The sequence below is a fragment of the Eumetopias jubatus genome, unplaced genomic scaffold (assembly GCF_037043125.1).
Source record: "Eumetopias jubatus isolate StellerSeaLion01/CBP00866 unplaced genomic scaffold, mEumJub1_p1.0 scaffold_5, whole genome shotgun sequence".
NCBI classification, from domain to species: Eukaryota; Metazoa; Chordata; class Mammalia; order Carnivora; family Otariidae; genus Eumetopias; species Eumetopias jubatus.
In genome coordinates this window covers 60,835,662-60,852,815 of record NW_028274811.1, presented here as the reverse complement: position 1 = coordinate 60,852,815, position 17,154 = coordinate 60,835,662, and the positions used below count along the sequence as shown (strand labels likewise).

At 35.3% G+C, this 17,154-nt stretch overlaps 1 protein-coding gene across 5 annotated transcripts in view; it reads right to left on the bottom strand.

The window, feature by feature from the left end:
- Nucleotides 1-17,154, bottom strand: part of ZFYVE16 (zinc finger FYVE-type containing 16) — a 47,872-nt gene that overhangs the window by 27,212 nt on the left and 3,506 nt on the right. For 4 of the 5 annotated variants that reach the window (XM_028114482.2, XM_028114481.2, XM_028114480.2 and 1 more), the window contains 3 exons: nucleotides 6,381-6,489; nucleotides 3,472-5,726; nucleotides 2,471-2,567 (listed from right to left, as the gene is read on the bottom strand). In XM_028114482.2, the coding sequence (XP_027970283.1) occupies nucleotides 2,471-2,567; nucleotides 3,472-5,726; nucleotides 6,381-6,450 (2,422 nt within the window). In that variant the 5' untranslated portion in view covers nucleotides 6,451-6,489. Of the gene's footprint in view, nucleotides 1-2,459; nucleotides 2,568-3,471; nucleotides 5,727-6,380; nucleotides 6,490-17,154 lie in introns of those variants that run through there. The other variant, XM_088023364.1, reaches the window with a different exon arrangement.

Sequence of the window (17,154 nt, the reverse complement as noted above, 5' to 3'; positions counted from 1 at the left end):
CTATCCCTCTTACACTCTCTTACTTTAATTTAGGATATTATCACCATCTGATATTCTCTTCGCTTACTGTCCACCTCTGCCCACATTCCTAAGCTCCATGAAATAATAAACTCCATGAGAACAGGAGTGTATTCTCTTCACAACTGGAGCTCCAAAATGCAAAAAACTGCTTGAATATTGCTGAATGATGTTTCATCCAAATGACATGGAACAGCACTGGTAGCTCTCCCCTCATTTCTCCAAACCAATCTACTCTAAATGTCGCCACTGCTAAAGTAATCCTCCTTAAGTGCCACTGAATGATAGCACTCTCATGAAATGGCTTCAACTCACCAAATAAAATCCATATATCTTACTCCAGGTTTTGAGTAATGTCCAACTTGCCCCAAATCTACCTAATGGCACTCACATGCAGGCTTCCCTGAAACTTACACAGTCTCAGCACAACTTCCTCATTATCTATAATCTCTAATTAAACTATTTTTTTAATCCTTCATGGAATTTGTCTTACAACCCTTGTGCCATCTTTCTCATCTTATTTAATAACATTATTTTATTTTTTTTTTGAGATTTTACTTATTTATTTGACAGAGAGAGACACAGCGAGAGAGGGAACACAAGCAGGGGGAGTGGGAGAGGGAGAAGCAGGCTTCCTGCTGAGCAGGGAGCCAAATGTGGGGCTCAATCCCAGGACTCTGGGATCATGACCCGAGCCGAAGGCAGACGCTTAACGACTGAGCCACCCAGGCGCCCCTAATAACATTATTTTAAATGATCACTTCTACCATCTTCAACCCTAAGGCTGATATTAAAATAACTTGTATTTGTTTTTTTGTGGTATATAAATTAGTGTTAAACAGAACCATAAGTGCAGAGCACCTGGGTGGCTCAGATGGTTAAGTGTCTGCCTTCGGCTCAGGTCATGATCCCAGGGTCCTGGGATCGAGTCCCGCATCAGGCTCCCTGCTCCTTGGGAGCCTGCTTCTTCCTCTGCCTCTCTCTCTCTCTCTCTCTGTCTCTCATGAATAAAAAAAAAAAAAAAAAAGTTTTATAAAAAAAACAGAACCATAAGTGCAAATACCTGCTATATCATAACACTATAAATAAAACAGATAACTAGATCACCATATTCATTTCAAGGTATTTTCTTTGATAAACCAAAGCATGATCTCAACATCCTATTGAGTCTCTTTAATGACTGTATCTTCTCCTCTCCTGGAACCTTACCATCAAAATGTTTTAATGTTCACCCAAAAATCTGACCTGTTAACTCAAATGTTTCAGATCTTCATGGCTATTTATTTTTCAAGTGGGGAGAGAGGATTATTATGGGAACTTGCTCTCATATTTCTGAATTCCAGCAGGTTGTCTTGCTAACAGCTCCAGCAGGCTTCTAGGCTACTGAAATAGCACAGGAAAAAACAAAACAACTATAGAGTCTTAAACTAACCTCTTCATAAACAATGGTGGTAAGATGGAAATATAAAAAGTTTACACTCTATTATCTTCCAGAGCAGAGGTCAACAGCAGAGAGAAAAGCAGCTTACCTCAGGCTAATAGACTCACATCAGAGCTTTTTGGAGAATTGCTGAAAAAAGTTATCTTCATTCAAAAGAGAAAAACAAATTATTATCAGGTATTTATTCTCCTGGCTAACAGGAAGCAATACCTGAGCTAGTATACAGGTCGAGTATTGAAAAGTCCCAAGTACTATTTGCTGGGAATTAAACTGTGAACAAATCTTTGGGAAAATGCCAAGAAGTACTCAAAAGAGCAAATGTGTATTTGAGGGGAAAAAAAAAAAGCACACAATACAATGCACATACACACACACACTCTGTGAGAACACAAATAAGACCACCAAGATAATTGCTGATAATGGTAGTAGCTAAGCTAGGGAGCCAGAAACAATGGGAAATACATACAAACAAAATTCTAAAATTGAGAAGGGAAAAAAATATATGAGACAAAAATGTGCCAATACTGTGACAGTCCTACGAACTTATCTATAAAATCATAAATATTATTACCTTATTTTGTATTCCCATCTTAGGGTGTATTTTCCAAAAAGGTGGGAACTATTATCTTGCCTTATGCTATTAATTTATAACACTGAATTCTACTTATTGTTAAGTATTCTATAAATGTTTAGATTAGGATGATAAAGATGACAATGATGATGACAAAACAAATAGGCAGATGAAATGCAGCATTTAGGGACTTGGTACCTGTTAAAAGTTAATGAATTGCCACTCCAGAAACTGAATGCTTCCTTTCCAGACTGGTAGTATTAATTGTGAGAGTAGAACAAAAAGAAGAGAAACCAAGCCGTGGGATGTCCCACCTAAGCCAGATAAGTCAACACTAGGTCCTCGCCTTAAGAAAATAAAGAAGTTTATCTTTGTCACAATCCAATTGTTTTTAAGATATATTCAATTACTGGAAGAAAATATGTCAGGTTAATACTCACCTTTACTAATAGTCTCAAAGCAGACTACACATACTCTTGCTTCCTTTTCTAGATATTGCAGTTTACACTTCCTATTACAACAGACACCACAAAATACCTATAAAGAATAAAATATCAAATTTGGTTTTGTGTCAAGCACATTTATACCTATGGAAGGCAGGGGGAGAGGAGCCAAAAATCTAATTAACCAAACACCATTTTTCTGATTATATAAATAATTTTTCTAATCATTATAATCACAGGCAGTTATTAAAATGACTCTATCTGTTTTACTTCAATGAGGTTTCTGCAATTTAAAATCATATCTCTGACAAGGAGAATTCCTCTAAATCAATTCTGCTAATTGGAAAAGAACAAAAATTTTCTTTAATGAATAGGTTTATAATTAAAAAGTTTTCTGTGGTCCTTTATTTAAAACTTTTAAAAGCAGAATGTTATTATTTTTCTAAAAGAGAAGAGGGCTGATCTGAGACCAACATAATACTAAAAATTGCTGAATAAAAAATGCAATGTTATTTCTCTAGGCAACCCTTAGAGTTTATAGACAAGGCAGTCAGAATGCAAACAAGGTCAGCTTCAGCATTCTGAACCTTGTGGCAGCCAATTTGCTTCCCACTCCCCAATGTTTCCTTAGATATAGACTATAACACTAACTGCAGAGTGGTCTTGAAATTAATTCAATGATACAGGGGTATATTACTGAATTTGGGACATCTCATGTGTTAATGTTAGAGGGATAAAGACATATTCTTAGATTTCACAAAAACTAGTAATTAGCATTCCTCATTTCCCAGTACATCATACTCATGACAAGGTGACATTTATTCACCCTCAAGCAATCTATAAAATGACAGTGCCTTATATATTTCCATGTAAGTGAAAAATGATTTTAAACTATCCAAAACTTTTAATTATCTATTAATCAGATTTTCTGTCACATTAAATTTCACTTTCACTTAAAATGTCTCGAAAGAATAAAAGACAAAGATTTTTAAACTTACTTTCCCACATGCTCGGCAGTGGTGTCGCCGTTTCGTAAAAGTAAATTTGACTTGGCAGTTCATACAGTTTGGAGCTTCTGAATCAGGAACCCAAGTAGGTTGTTTCTGGCCCAAAACCAGGCCTTCTTTGCAAGTGTTTACAGGTACAGATTCTTCATTCACAGTTACAAAAGTGGATCCACCTTCAAAATTACTTTCTATATCAATGTAATTAGAGTTGAAGCTAACCTGAGGATCTATTGTAGAATCGGTAGTACAAGTGGTTGGAACAATCGTATTTGCTATGCTGGGCTCACTTTCAGGCATATTTGGAACATCTGGTTTATTTGGTTCCTTTGAACCCCTTGGTCTTGATGGAATGCTAAACAACTGCTTTGGTCTGGCCCCTCCAACATGAACAGACTGATTGTTAATATCAGAGACTGATAATTCATTCATAATCTCAGATTTACTGTTAGATAACCCTTGTTCAACTGGAATTGTACTTTCTTCCCCTAAAGAAAGGCCACCATTTTCTGTTGCATTCTGTTTATCAACTGTTTCACAAATCATATTAATGCCAGGACTTTCTCCAGTAGCACCTGTTTCAGCATTGAAATACATATTATTGATGCTCCCATCATCTAGGCCTTTCGTGTCTATCTGATTCATTTGAGATTTTGAGTCATTTACACTTTCTTCAAATGATTTTATGTTACTAGTCTGAAGATACTGTTCAGTCAGAAAGGCATCAAGTTCAGCATCACTAATTAGTGTACCACTTTTCATGCCCTCATCAATATTAAAGTAATCTAAGTCTTGCCCATCAATATCATTGCTTGAAAAAGAGAGACCTTCACAATGATCAGGAAACATTGGGGCATTAGCACCAGAAAGCTCCATCTGAGATTCTGTAGCTATAGAAGAGTTTGTGTTACCAGGATGATCCAAAGACTCAACTCTGATTACCATTTGGTTGGACTCTACCTTTCTATTTCCAACCTGTTCAATTATGTTTTTACATTTTTCTTGTTTCAAAAGATCAGTCTCCTCCCATGGTTCCCCACCCAGAATAACGCTCTTCTGTATTTCTTCATGTGCTGGCACTGCATCTTGTATATTATCTATATGTTCATTCTGTGGTAAAGAATCACCATGCACTTTACTTTCAATTAATGATCCACACAAAGACCCAGGTACTGGAAGACAGGTCAGTGAGGAGTACATCTCTTCACCTGAAACATGTGGATTTGGAGAGGAATCTTGAATTACATCTTGATTATCTTTAAGATCTACATCTCTTGAGCCTTCTTTTGCAGTTTGTTTTATAACTATAGCAGTTCTATCTTCCTGAAAGGAAAAGTCAGGTAATTTGAAACTTTCATCTTTTGCATTTGAATTATTTAAGTACAAATCTTCATTTTTTGGAAAACTGCAAGGCAAAGCACTTGTGTGGTCTCCTTCTTCTAAACATTCTGTGGCAGCTATGACTGCCACATCTACTTCCTCTTTTACCAAACATTTATCGGCTTTCAGTAACTCACATGGCTGGTCCTTGTGTTGTAGGCTTTCTTTGGCATCAAACATTTCGGAACTTTGTTGAGTCAAAGCAGATGGCATGTTAAAATCAACAACTGGTTCTAACTGATTAGAGATCTTTTTATCCTTTAAATTCTCTTTTACACTGTAATTACATGAATCTGAAGGTGTTGTATCTACTTTTATAACCAATTCTTCAACTCCACTAATTTCTCTGTTTTGTAATTCAGAGTTGACATCATTCTGTTCCTCTCTGACAGTATTATTACCACGGTCTGTTGAAGAAGCACAAAGAGTTTCTGACACTGAAGATAAATCCAATCCAATCAAAGAATCTGCCCTAGACTTAAAATCACCTGGCAATAACTGTTTAATATCTTCTTCACTATTAGTTACATGAACTAAGTTACCCATGTCGCTTATCAGATCACAGACAGGTTTACTACATCGTCCCATATAGAGAGGCTGGATTTCATGTGAAGTGCCACCATCCAAAGAAGAAAGGAGATCAAGTCCTGTTACATTTTTTTCATTTTGTATGGAAGTTAGTTCCTCAAGCATTTTGTTCAGGGAAATCTGATTTGTTTCACAGCATGCTTCTGATGAGGTACAACAATTAATGCACTGTTGATCCTTTGGTAGCAGTGAAGTCAGTTGTGAGGAAGCCAACTCTGAAGAAACTGAACAGTGGTTAGAATCAAATGTTTTTTGCTCATCCTGGAGATAATCCTGTTCATCTAGTTAAAATAGAGATATAATGTTATTCAGGAAGCCAAAGCAAAATTATCACAAATATGTTTTTTAAGACTCCTAAACTAACTAAACTTTTGTTTAGATCAGAAATAGGCTACTCTCTTACAAAATGATAACCTCCAAAAGTATTTTTATTTAGATTTAAACTACTTAGGGTTTTTACTTTTCAGTGTAGATGTTACAATGTGATAGAAATTCCACCTAAAATAACTCAGTTGCATTATAAAAACCAGACTGAGGAGGAGCTGAAAAACAATATAACTTCTTGGGTCTCTCTCTCTAGTTTCCTCGTCTTCATTATCAGCTGATAATGAAACGTCTCTCATATTAATGAAATACCAATTTATGTAAAGTTTTCAAGTTGCTTTTAGCTGGCTCATGTTCATTTTAAAGGTCTTTCTTTTAGTTAAATTTGTATCTGTAGAGAAAACTTCTAGTTTCCTTACTTCTATTTCTGGCTATTGGTTCTATTCGGTATAAGAATAGACTAGTATATTATAATGAAATGTGAACTTACACAATATAACCATGTGACCAAAACTGAAACTAAATTTTGCTAAGAGTACTCTATATCTGGGATAACTGAATCACAGACACTTAAAAATTCCATTAGTAGCAAAAATTAAAAACCAACAAACCTGGATTCTGTTCAAAATCATCAAGGAGTTTGTCCAAGTCACTGACTGCTGCTTTAAAATAACTGTCCATCCTACTTGTAGACTTATTCAGAGTTTAATCCTTATATGCCTAGAAAATAAAAAGTTATGATAGTTCATTTAATTCTCTAACATATAAATATAATGCCATCTACTGAATACCAAGAAACATAGTCAGGAAAAAGACACAAATAAATTGCCTTGAGGAATCTACAATTTAGTTGGGGAAATTGCCTCCTTATATACAAAATGACATGAAAACCAACTCTAACAACATTACATACATACATACACTACTGTAAATTTTAAGACTTATCTAAGTAACTCATGTTACTTAAGTTACATAAGACAAAGAAGAATTCATAATTGAAAGCTAAAAATAGTTGTAAGTACCATATACCAAATATAAATATATAATACAATAATATAAAATATACTACATACAAGTAAAAATACTTCATACAAACACTTGTGGGATTCAGCAGAAGTGGTACTTCAAATGCTTAGAGCTTTAGATGCTTATATTCAGAACAGAAGATTAAAGACTAATAAGCTGAGAGCAGGAGTTAAAGAAATAGAAAATGAACATACAAGAGAGGTACAAAAAGGTTAGTTTTATGAATAAAGTAGATAAACCTCTGATCTGTCTCAAGAACTCCACAAATGAGCCTGAGACTCCTTAAAGGAATCTATCGGTAACTAAAGGGATAAAATCAAAAGGACAGAGGAGCCTAGTTGAAGGCGGGGCTCCTACTGTCTTAAATGGGACAACCAAACATCAAATGAATGAAGGCTGCAAAGGACTGAACACAAATCAAATAGATAAAAAACCAAGAGATCATAATGATACTAAAAACAAAAACACCACCACTCATTAGAGGGCTGCCAGGGCACAAACTCGTTACTCTGAAAGTTGATACGTTGAGGGAAAAGAGCCAATAATTTATCCTCCCCTTTATTTACAAAATGTACTTTAGAATAATAAAGTAGCTGCTGAGGGAAAGTTTTTTTAGATAAGAATTCCAATTAATAAACACAGATGGATTATTAAAATTTTTTATTATTAAAATTTTATTAATTATCTCTTGGAAATTCTTAATGCAATTAACAGACTAGGCAATGGTTATCAATATATTCTAAAAGTGTTAGATGAAAGGTTGGAGGGTAACTTTATAATGGTGGGAACAGGCAAACACATCTGACTTCCACTGATCAATTTCACCATTAATATATGTGGAAGAACCAAACATTATGTGCCTGGTGTAGAAGATACAACATCACATATAATGTATTCCTGCCCAGAAAAACTGAACCTGAATCTAATCAAGCTTTTAGAACTGCATATTTACAGGAAATTCAGGCATAGAGGGACAAGTTAGGTGATATCAAAACAAAGCAACCAGCTAAACCCAGAAAGTGGAACACTCTACAGCAATGTTCCTCACACTGTCTTTAGTGAAAGATCTTTAAAAAAAAAAAATTTCCAATCTGTTCCATACTGTTACTTTTGTAAAACACAAACACAAATTTTGCAATATATACATACAAACAAAAAGATATACATTACGAAGCATATCTGAACAGTTGCCTGGGGTGAGGAATAGAGTAGGAAGTGAGGAATAAAAAACAATGAACAAATGAGAGGGTTTTACAAGATAGTTGCCATGAACTGAAAACACTTGAGGTCCAGAAAAAAAACAAGGATACTTTATAGATGAGTTAAACAGATTAGACACAGCTAAGAAAGAACTGAATGAACTGGAAAACCTAACTGAAGAAATAACCTAAAATGCAGCCCAGAGAGACAGGAAAGAGGAAAATATAACAGGTTAAGAGACATGGATGGCAGAAATCATCCAACATGAGAATGGAGTCACATACAGAAGATAGAGAGCATGAAACAAGTTTGCTTGAAAAGATAATGCTAGGAATTTTTCTAGAATTGATGAAAAACACAACAAATACAGGTAATTCATTATACCAAGCAATTTAAATGAGAAATTCAAAAGTGGCCACTCTATAGTGAAACTTTGGTACTTCAAAGGTTGAGCACCCTTAGGAAAAGGTCATCTTAAAAGGAACAATAATTATGCTGGCAACAGGTAAACTTCAGAACAATCTTCAGTAACAGTGGTATGTCATCCTAATTTAACAAAGCACATTACTTCTTTTATTTCCATCTTTAAATCGTGGTTATACCATACATATACAATAGTACACAAAAAGACATTAAAACAAACAGAAGGAACTTGGAGAAAGGGACAATGCAGGAAACAGAAGAAAACTTCAAATAAACTAATTAATATTCTCAGAAAAGTAACAATGCAACTATGACACAGAAATGGGAAGCCATAAATAAAGAACATATGGAGGGGGAAAAAGTCATCATGGAAAGTGATAGCAAAAATCTCAAATTCAAGTGAAGCTTGTTGGATGCAGTGAAAGCAGTGCTTAGAGGGGCATTTATAACTTAAGTGCACAGGTTAAAAAAAGAAAGATCTAAAAGTCAATCATCTAAGCTTCTCCCTTGGGAAACTAGAAAAAGGAGAGCAAGAAGAGCAAAACAAGTAGAAGCAAAGATGACAAAGAATAGAACAGAAACCAATAAGATTAAAAACAGGAAAACAATAGACAAACAGAAAAAAAAAAACACTGAAACCAAAAACTCTTCTTTGAAAAAAAAAATCAGTAAAATTAATAAACTAGGCTAATCAAGAAAAGAGAGAAACACAAATCACCAATATCAGAAAGAAAGGGGGAATATAACTGGATGCTATGGACACTAAAGGAAAATAAAGGAATATTATTAACAACTCTATGCCCAAAAACTTGATAATCAGATGAAATGAACCAGTTCCTTAGAAGACAAAAGCTACCAAAACTCACACAAGAAGAAACAGATAACCCAAACAGCCCTGTATTAATGAAATGGAATCAATGATTAGTAACCTTCCACAGAACAAATCACCAGATCCAGGTGGCTTCACTGATGAATTTTACCAAACATTTAAGGAAGGAAGAAATGATATTTCATAATTTCTTTCAGAAAAAGGAAGCAGAGGGAACCCTTCCTAATTCACTTTATAAGACTAGCATTACTCTAATACCAAAACCAAATAAAGACATTACAAGAAAAGCAAACTACAAACCAATACTGCTCATGAACACAAACATAAAAATCCTCAACAAAATATTCGCAAGTAGAATCCAACAATGTATAAAAAGAATTATACATGACAACCAAGTGGGATTTATCCAGGTATGCAAGGTTGGTTCAACCTCTGAAAATTAATCAATATAATCTACCATATCAACAGGTTAAAGAATTATCATATAATCATATCGATTGATGCAAAAAAAAAAAAAAGCATCTGACAAAACCCAATACCTACTCATGATAAAAACTCTAAGCAAATTATGAGCAGAGGGGAACTTTTTCAATTTGATGAAGAATATTTACAAAATACCTACAGCTAACATACATTATGATGAGAAACTGGACGCCTTCCCACCAAAGACTGGGATCAAGGAAAGGTATCTCACAACTCCTTTTCAACATAGTACTGAAAACCCTCCTAGTGCAAGAAGAAAGGTGAATAAAAAGTACACCATTTGGAAAAGAAGAAATAAAACTGTCTCTATTTGCAATGACATGATTTTCAATGTAGAAAATCCCCAAACACTAACCTCTCGAAATAGAGTAGTGAATACAGCATGGACGTAGGATACAAGGTTAATAAACAAAAATCAAATGCATTCCTATATATGAGCAAAGAACAACTGGAATTTGGAATTTTAAAAATGCCATTTATGATAGCACCTGAAAAAATTAAATACTTAGGTATAAATTTAATAAAATATATACAGGACCTATATGTGGAAAGCTACAAAATACTGATTAAAAAAATCAAAGAAGATCTAAATAAATGGAGATATATTCCATTTTCAGGGATAGGTAGACTCAATATTGTTAAGATGTCAGTTCTCAATGCAAACCCAATCAAGATGCCAGCAAGCTATTTTGTAGGACTCAGGAAACTCAGAATTCTGAAGGGTATATGGAAAAAAAGAGGACACAGAATAATGCTGAAAAAGAACAAATTGGGACAACTCACTCTTTCTGATTTTAAGACTTAGAAGGCTACAATAATCAAGGTACTAGAGTACTGGCAAAAGAACAGACATATAGATCAATGGAAAAGAATAGAGAGCCTGGAAATAGACCCACACAAATATAGTCAATGTATCTTTGACAAAGGGGCAAAGGCAATTCAAAAGAGAAAGGCTAGTCTTTTCAACAAGTGGTGCTGAGAAAACTGGACATTCCTATGCAAAAACATGAAACTAGATACAAACCTTACACCTGAATGTTTTTAAAATGGATAATAGACCTAAATGTATTTAAAATGGATAACAGATCTAAATGTAAAATGCAATATTATAACACTTCTTGAGGAAAACATAAGAGAAAATCTACATAACCTTGGGTTTGGTGATGAGTTTTTAAATATAACAATGGCATGATCCATGAAAAAAATGATTAAACTGGATCTTATTAAAATTAAAAACATCTGTTCTGAAAAGAACACTGTAAGAGAATGAGAGGACAAGCCACATCCTGGAAAATAATATTTGCAAAACACATATCTGATAAAGGACTTGTATCCAAAGTCTACAAAAAACTCCTAACGTTAAATAATTAGAAAACCAACAATCCAATTAAATGGGCAAAAGTTCCAAACAGACACCTCACCAAAGAAGATACACAGTTAGCAAATAAACATATGATGAAATGCTCAACATCATTTGTCTTTAGGGACTACAGATTAAAACAATGAGATACCATTTTATATCAATTACAATGGCTAAAATCCAAACAACTGACAATATCAGATGCTGCAAGGGTGTGGATCAGCAGGAACTCTATTTACTCCTGGTGGGAATGCAAAATGGTACACCCACTTTGGAAAACAGTTTGTCTCTTACAAAACTATAGTCTTACTACTACTACATACTACTACAGCAATCATACTACTACATATTTACCCCACTGATTTAAAGATTTATGTCCACACATGAACTTAAATGTGAATGTTTATAACAGCCTTATTTATAAGGGCCAAAATATGGAAGTATTCAAAATGACCTTCAGTAAGTGAATGGACAAATAAACTGTGATACATTCATTCAATGGAATACTATTCAGTGATATAAAGAAATGAGCTAACAGAGCCACAGAAAGGCATGGATGAGTCTTAAATATGTATTGCTAGCTAAAAGCAGCCCATCTTTAAAAATCTACACACTGGGGGCACCTGGGTGACTCAGTAGGTTAAGCGTCTGCCTTCGGCTCAGGTCATGATCTCAGGGTCCTGGAATCAAGCCCCAAGTTGGGCTCCCTGCTCAGCAGAGAGTCTGCTTCTCCTTCTCCCTCTGCCCCTTCTCCCACCCCCCTGCTTATGCTCTCTCTCTCTCAAATTAAAATCTTTAAAAAAAAATTTTTTTTTTAAATCTACTCACTGTACATGGGACACCTGAGTGGCTCAGTCAGTTAAGCATCTGACTCTTAATTTCGGCTCAGGTCGTGATCTCAGTGTCATGACACTGAGCCCTGCATTGGGCACTGTGCTGGGCGTGAAGCCTGCTTAAGATTCCCTCAGTCCTCCCCCAGCTGCTCACTCACTATCTATCTAAAAAAACAAACAAAAAAACACCCCAAAACAAAAAACATCTACATACCATACCATTCTAATTGTATGACATTCTGGAAAAGGCAATACTACAAAGAGAGTAAACACATAAGTGATTGCTGGCGGTTTAGGGTAGGGGATAGATTAACAGGTAAAGCACAGGGGATTTTTTTAGGGTGGTGAAACTATTTCGTATGGTATTATAGTGGTGAATACAAGACATTAAAAGCATTTGTCAGGTTATCGCACAAAGAATAAACCTCAGTGTATGCAAATTTTAAAAAATTATTTAGAAGGTTGGGTGATCTCAGAATGGAATGCAGAATGTGAAAAAAGAGGCTACATTTATTACAAATATATAAAACAACCTTACTGAAAGGGGTGGAGAAATACAGTGCTACCTTTGGAAATGAGTGAGTCTGTAAGGCTGAAGGCAAAAGGAACACAAGCATTGTGCTCTAGTTGATAAACTGTTTCCCATGGGGGTATGGGTTAACAATTCTGAAACCATTATACATGTATACTGGATTGAACTAGAATTAAGAAGTAAATGGATGGCTGATGATGGGAGCCAGGTTTCTTACTGTTGGAAGGGAAGGTTAGATAAGCAAAAGGGAAGGAAGCTAAAATGATCCATATGGTAATGGATTTGAATTGGAGACATCGGTATATACTCATGGGTAGCTTAATACGGATAGAGATGGTTACACATCTGTGCTAATTTTTTATGTGAAATATTTATAGATATTAGTATAAACACGTGTATCCCTTGCTGTGTTAGCAGAGAGGGCCTAGAAGCAAGACATCCCAGGGGCAACAATCATACTTAGCACCCAGAGCATGGTTTCTCCAACAAAAGGAACCAAGGCTCCATTTTGAGGCAGAAAATATACAAGATGAGCATGGAGCATCTTGTAATCCCAGAAATAAAGTGCATGTACACATGCGTGCATGGATGTATACACACAATGAAGGAGGTATGTTAAAAGGATACAGAAGTCAACTGAAAGAGCTCCCAAAGGCCAAAGCTGGAACAATCTGAACAATAAAATATATAAACCAGTACTGGCTTATAAACCAAAGCATTAAAAAAATGAGTTCATATTGAGATAAATAAATAAATAGGGAACAAGACAAATCTCTCACACAGAAAAATTCTGAATAATTTGCATAGATACTTTGCTCTCGGGGAAGTGGAACATAACTCCCTGCTCCGTAAGTGTGCTGTACATACTTTCTTCTTAAGAGTACAGTATAGAAAGGGAGAAAAAATAACTTCACAGTGGAGAAACCTGCCAAACTCTACCTCAAGCCAGTGGATCAAAGAAAACATCAACAGTGGTAAGTCATGTTGATAGTATGTACCCTTGATATGATGTGATGACAATGGCACTTTATCTCTGTTGTCTTCTTCCTAAAACACATTACCTCAATCTAATTATGAGAAAAATATCAGAAAAATCACAACTGACATTCTACTAAATAGTGTACTAGAATTCTCAAAACTCTCAAGAAGATAAAAAACAGAACATCTGAGAAACTGTCACAACCAAGAGGAACCAAAGGAGACAAGACTAAATCAGGGTAGGGCGCCTGGGTGGCTCAGTCGGTTGAGCGTCTACCTTTTGGCTCAGGTCATGGTCCCAGGGTCCTGGGATCCAGTCCCGTATCGGGCCCCCTGCTCCGCGGGGAGCCTGCTTCTCCCTTGGACCCTCCTCCCTGCTCATTCTCTCTCCCCAAATAAAATCTTTAAAAAAAAAAAAAAGACTAATCAGGGTAATGTGGTATCCTGGATGGACTCCTAGATCAGAACATATTAGGGAAAATTTGAAGAAATGTGAATAAAGTATGGACTTTGGTTAATCCTAATATATCAATACTGGTTCATTAATCATGATGTGTACCATATTAATGTAAGATGTAATAATAGGTATGGGGTTAATGGGAACTCTCTGGACTATCTTCCCAATAATCTTATAAATCTAAAACCGCTCTAAAATAAAAAGATTTTTTTTTTTAATGAAGTGAAGGCACTGGAAAATAAACTTGAGAAAATATCCTAGAAAGTAAAACAAAAAGAAAGGGAAAGAAAGTAAGAGGAAAGATTAGAAATTTAATCTAAAGAGGTCCGATATTCAAATAACAAGTCCAGAAAAAAAGTGTAGGAAGAAACTGTCAAATAAAATACCTCAGAACTGAAGGATATGATCTCCAGGTAGAAAGGGCCCAGTCAGGGCCTAACACAATGAATGAAAAATCCTTATCAAGCCACATCATTGTGAAATTTCAGAATACCAGAGTGGTTTACAGAAAGATCAACCCATTTCAGGCTGTAACTGCATCCCACACCTTTCCCCTACACTCCTGGCCACCCCATCCCATCCTGCTCTCCTTTTTCTCTATTCTAAGGCATTCGTTTACTTCACAACCTTCTAACTTTTCATATAATGTATTTATTATATTGTTTACCATCTGGAACAACTCCCCCCTCCAAGAAATTACGCTTCATGAGGGTAGATATCTTGTATTTTTGTTCACCAATATATTCAAAGTATCTTGAGCAATGCCTGCCACAAAAAATAAGCTTATTACAGACTTAGTGAATAAATATAAAAGCTTCCAGAGAGCAATAGCAGGTCACATACAAAGGACTGGTTATCATAGCTGTCATTGGACTTCTCAGTAGCAACACTAGAAGGTAGAAAACAATGCAACCATGCCTCCAAAATTCTAAAAGTAAATTATTTACAACCCAGAATTCTATATTTAGCTAAGCTATCAATCACATTTGAGAGAAGAATTTTAAAAAATATGTTTAGACAGGCAAGAATCCAGAAATGTTGCCTCCCCTTCAGTCTTTCTCAGGGGCCCACTAGAATATGTACTCTATCAACATGAGGGAGACAACAAGAAAGAGGAAGGGCTGAAGTCAGAAACAGGCTATTCAACACAGGGAGAGACAAATGCAATGCACAGATGATCATACAAGGACACACCTCAAAGAAAGCTGTGCAGCAACAGGCCTAGAGAGCAATGCATGAAGATGGATGCAGGGTGACAGGCAATTACCGGAAAGATGTTGCAAAACAAACAACAGACATTTTAAATCTACCAAAAGGAGATTTACATATCTTGTCTGAAGGGTTGTTAATAAATTAAAGATATAAAGGACAGGGTGCCTGGCTGGCTCATTAAGTGGAGGGTGCAGCTAGCTCTTCATCTCTGGGTTGTAGGTTTGAGCCTCATGTTGGGGATAGAGATTACTTAAATAAAATCTTAAAATATATACATTTTAAAAGATACATTAAAAAGATATAACATACATTCATAAAGATACATAAAAGGTAGATATATAGAAGAACTAAGGTAGGGGCGCCTGGGTGGCTCAGTCAGTTAAGTGTCTGCCTTTGGCTCAGGTCATGATCCCAGGGATCTGGGATCGAGTCCAACATCAGACTCCTTGCTCAGCAGGGAGCCTGCTTCTCCCCCTGCTTGTGTGCTCTCTCAATCTGACAAATAAATAAATAAAATCTTAAAAAAAAAAAACTAAGGTAATTACAAATGCTAGGAAAAAAACAAAAAATTATATAACAAAGAAATAGCACAATATACCTGGTCACCTGTACATATTATGCACATACTTAAATGATGTAAACACTAAATAATGATTTAACTAAAAATTAACATAGAACTAATCTGCAGATAAGAGGTGAGGAAAAGTACAGTGTTCAAAGGTGGAGGCTTGTGTAACAAACCTAAACTCTCATCTTCTGTGATAGGAAATTGGTAAATAATATCTAAAACTGTGGTAGGATGGGGAGATAGCTGTATAAGTAAGCAGGTTATTTAAAAAACCTAGAGGTGAAAAAGAGTTGAACAAAAAAATAAAGAGCTGAATAGTCTAGTCACTCTGCAAGTGCGTTTCTCAGCAAGGTTCTATAAGAGAATGAAGCCTTAATGCCCTAAGGCATCCACCTTATGTAATGAATTACCTTCTTTCCTATGTTTCTTAAGTATTACTAGTTTTAAACCATCCAGGAGGGAATTAAGGAAATAGTAACGCAATTTATGTTCTAGATGAGGAACACTGATTGAAAAAGGCTGCTTTTGCAGGGTGGGATTCAGGAGAGAGGACTGGGGCAAAAGATTATTGCTTTTCATTTTAAGTCTTGTAGTCTTATTTTACTCTTTAAATTATGTACAAGTATCCCTTCGATAAACATTAACATTACATTACAAATTTAATAGCAAAAAGTAGTAAAGGAACTCTGAATATAGAACTTATTAAAAACATAAAGCATAGGAATTAGAAGGTCTAGAAATAGTCTCTCATCAGAAAAAAAACAATTTTTCTTAAAAAGTATGGAATTCATGAAATATCTATTTATAGAGTTATCTCTATATAGCACACTGTACTACTAAGCATTCTGTCATTTGAGGTGCCTAAAAAGGTATAGAAAAGGTAAGATAAATAATAATAGAATCCAACAATTTATGTAAGATATAATACAGATACTGTACATGAAACCTTTTAACATGAAATTTGAAGCTGCACATACTTTCCATTTCATTCAACTAAGATGTACTTACTGTGCCAATAATCTAGCACATACAGTAAGAAGACACAAAAGGAATATAAGATATACTCCCTATTCCCAAGAAGTTTATGTGTATGTATGATAACCTATTTCATTTAGGTAATATTTTTACTCACCTGACCATTTATGTACTCTCAGATTTACAATCAAATATTTACAATATTTACTTTACAAAAAATGGTTTTAAAAAATGTCTTCATGATTAAAAAAAAAGTGGCAGCAACACAGATTAACCAGAAAACCAACAAAACCAATAGTAAGGAGACTCCTAAAATGGTTCAGATGAGAGATGATGAGGGCCTGAACTGACACAGGACAGAGCAGATGGAAAGGAGATTGATAGAAAATAGTGGCTAAAGAATGGGAAATTCTGGAGAGTGAAAGGGAGAAAAAGCTAGGATTGCTGCCAGGTTTCCATCATGGGTAACTGGGCAGACGGTGGGACCATCAACCATGACAGGCGATACA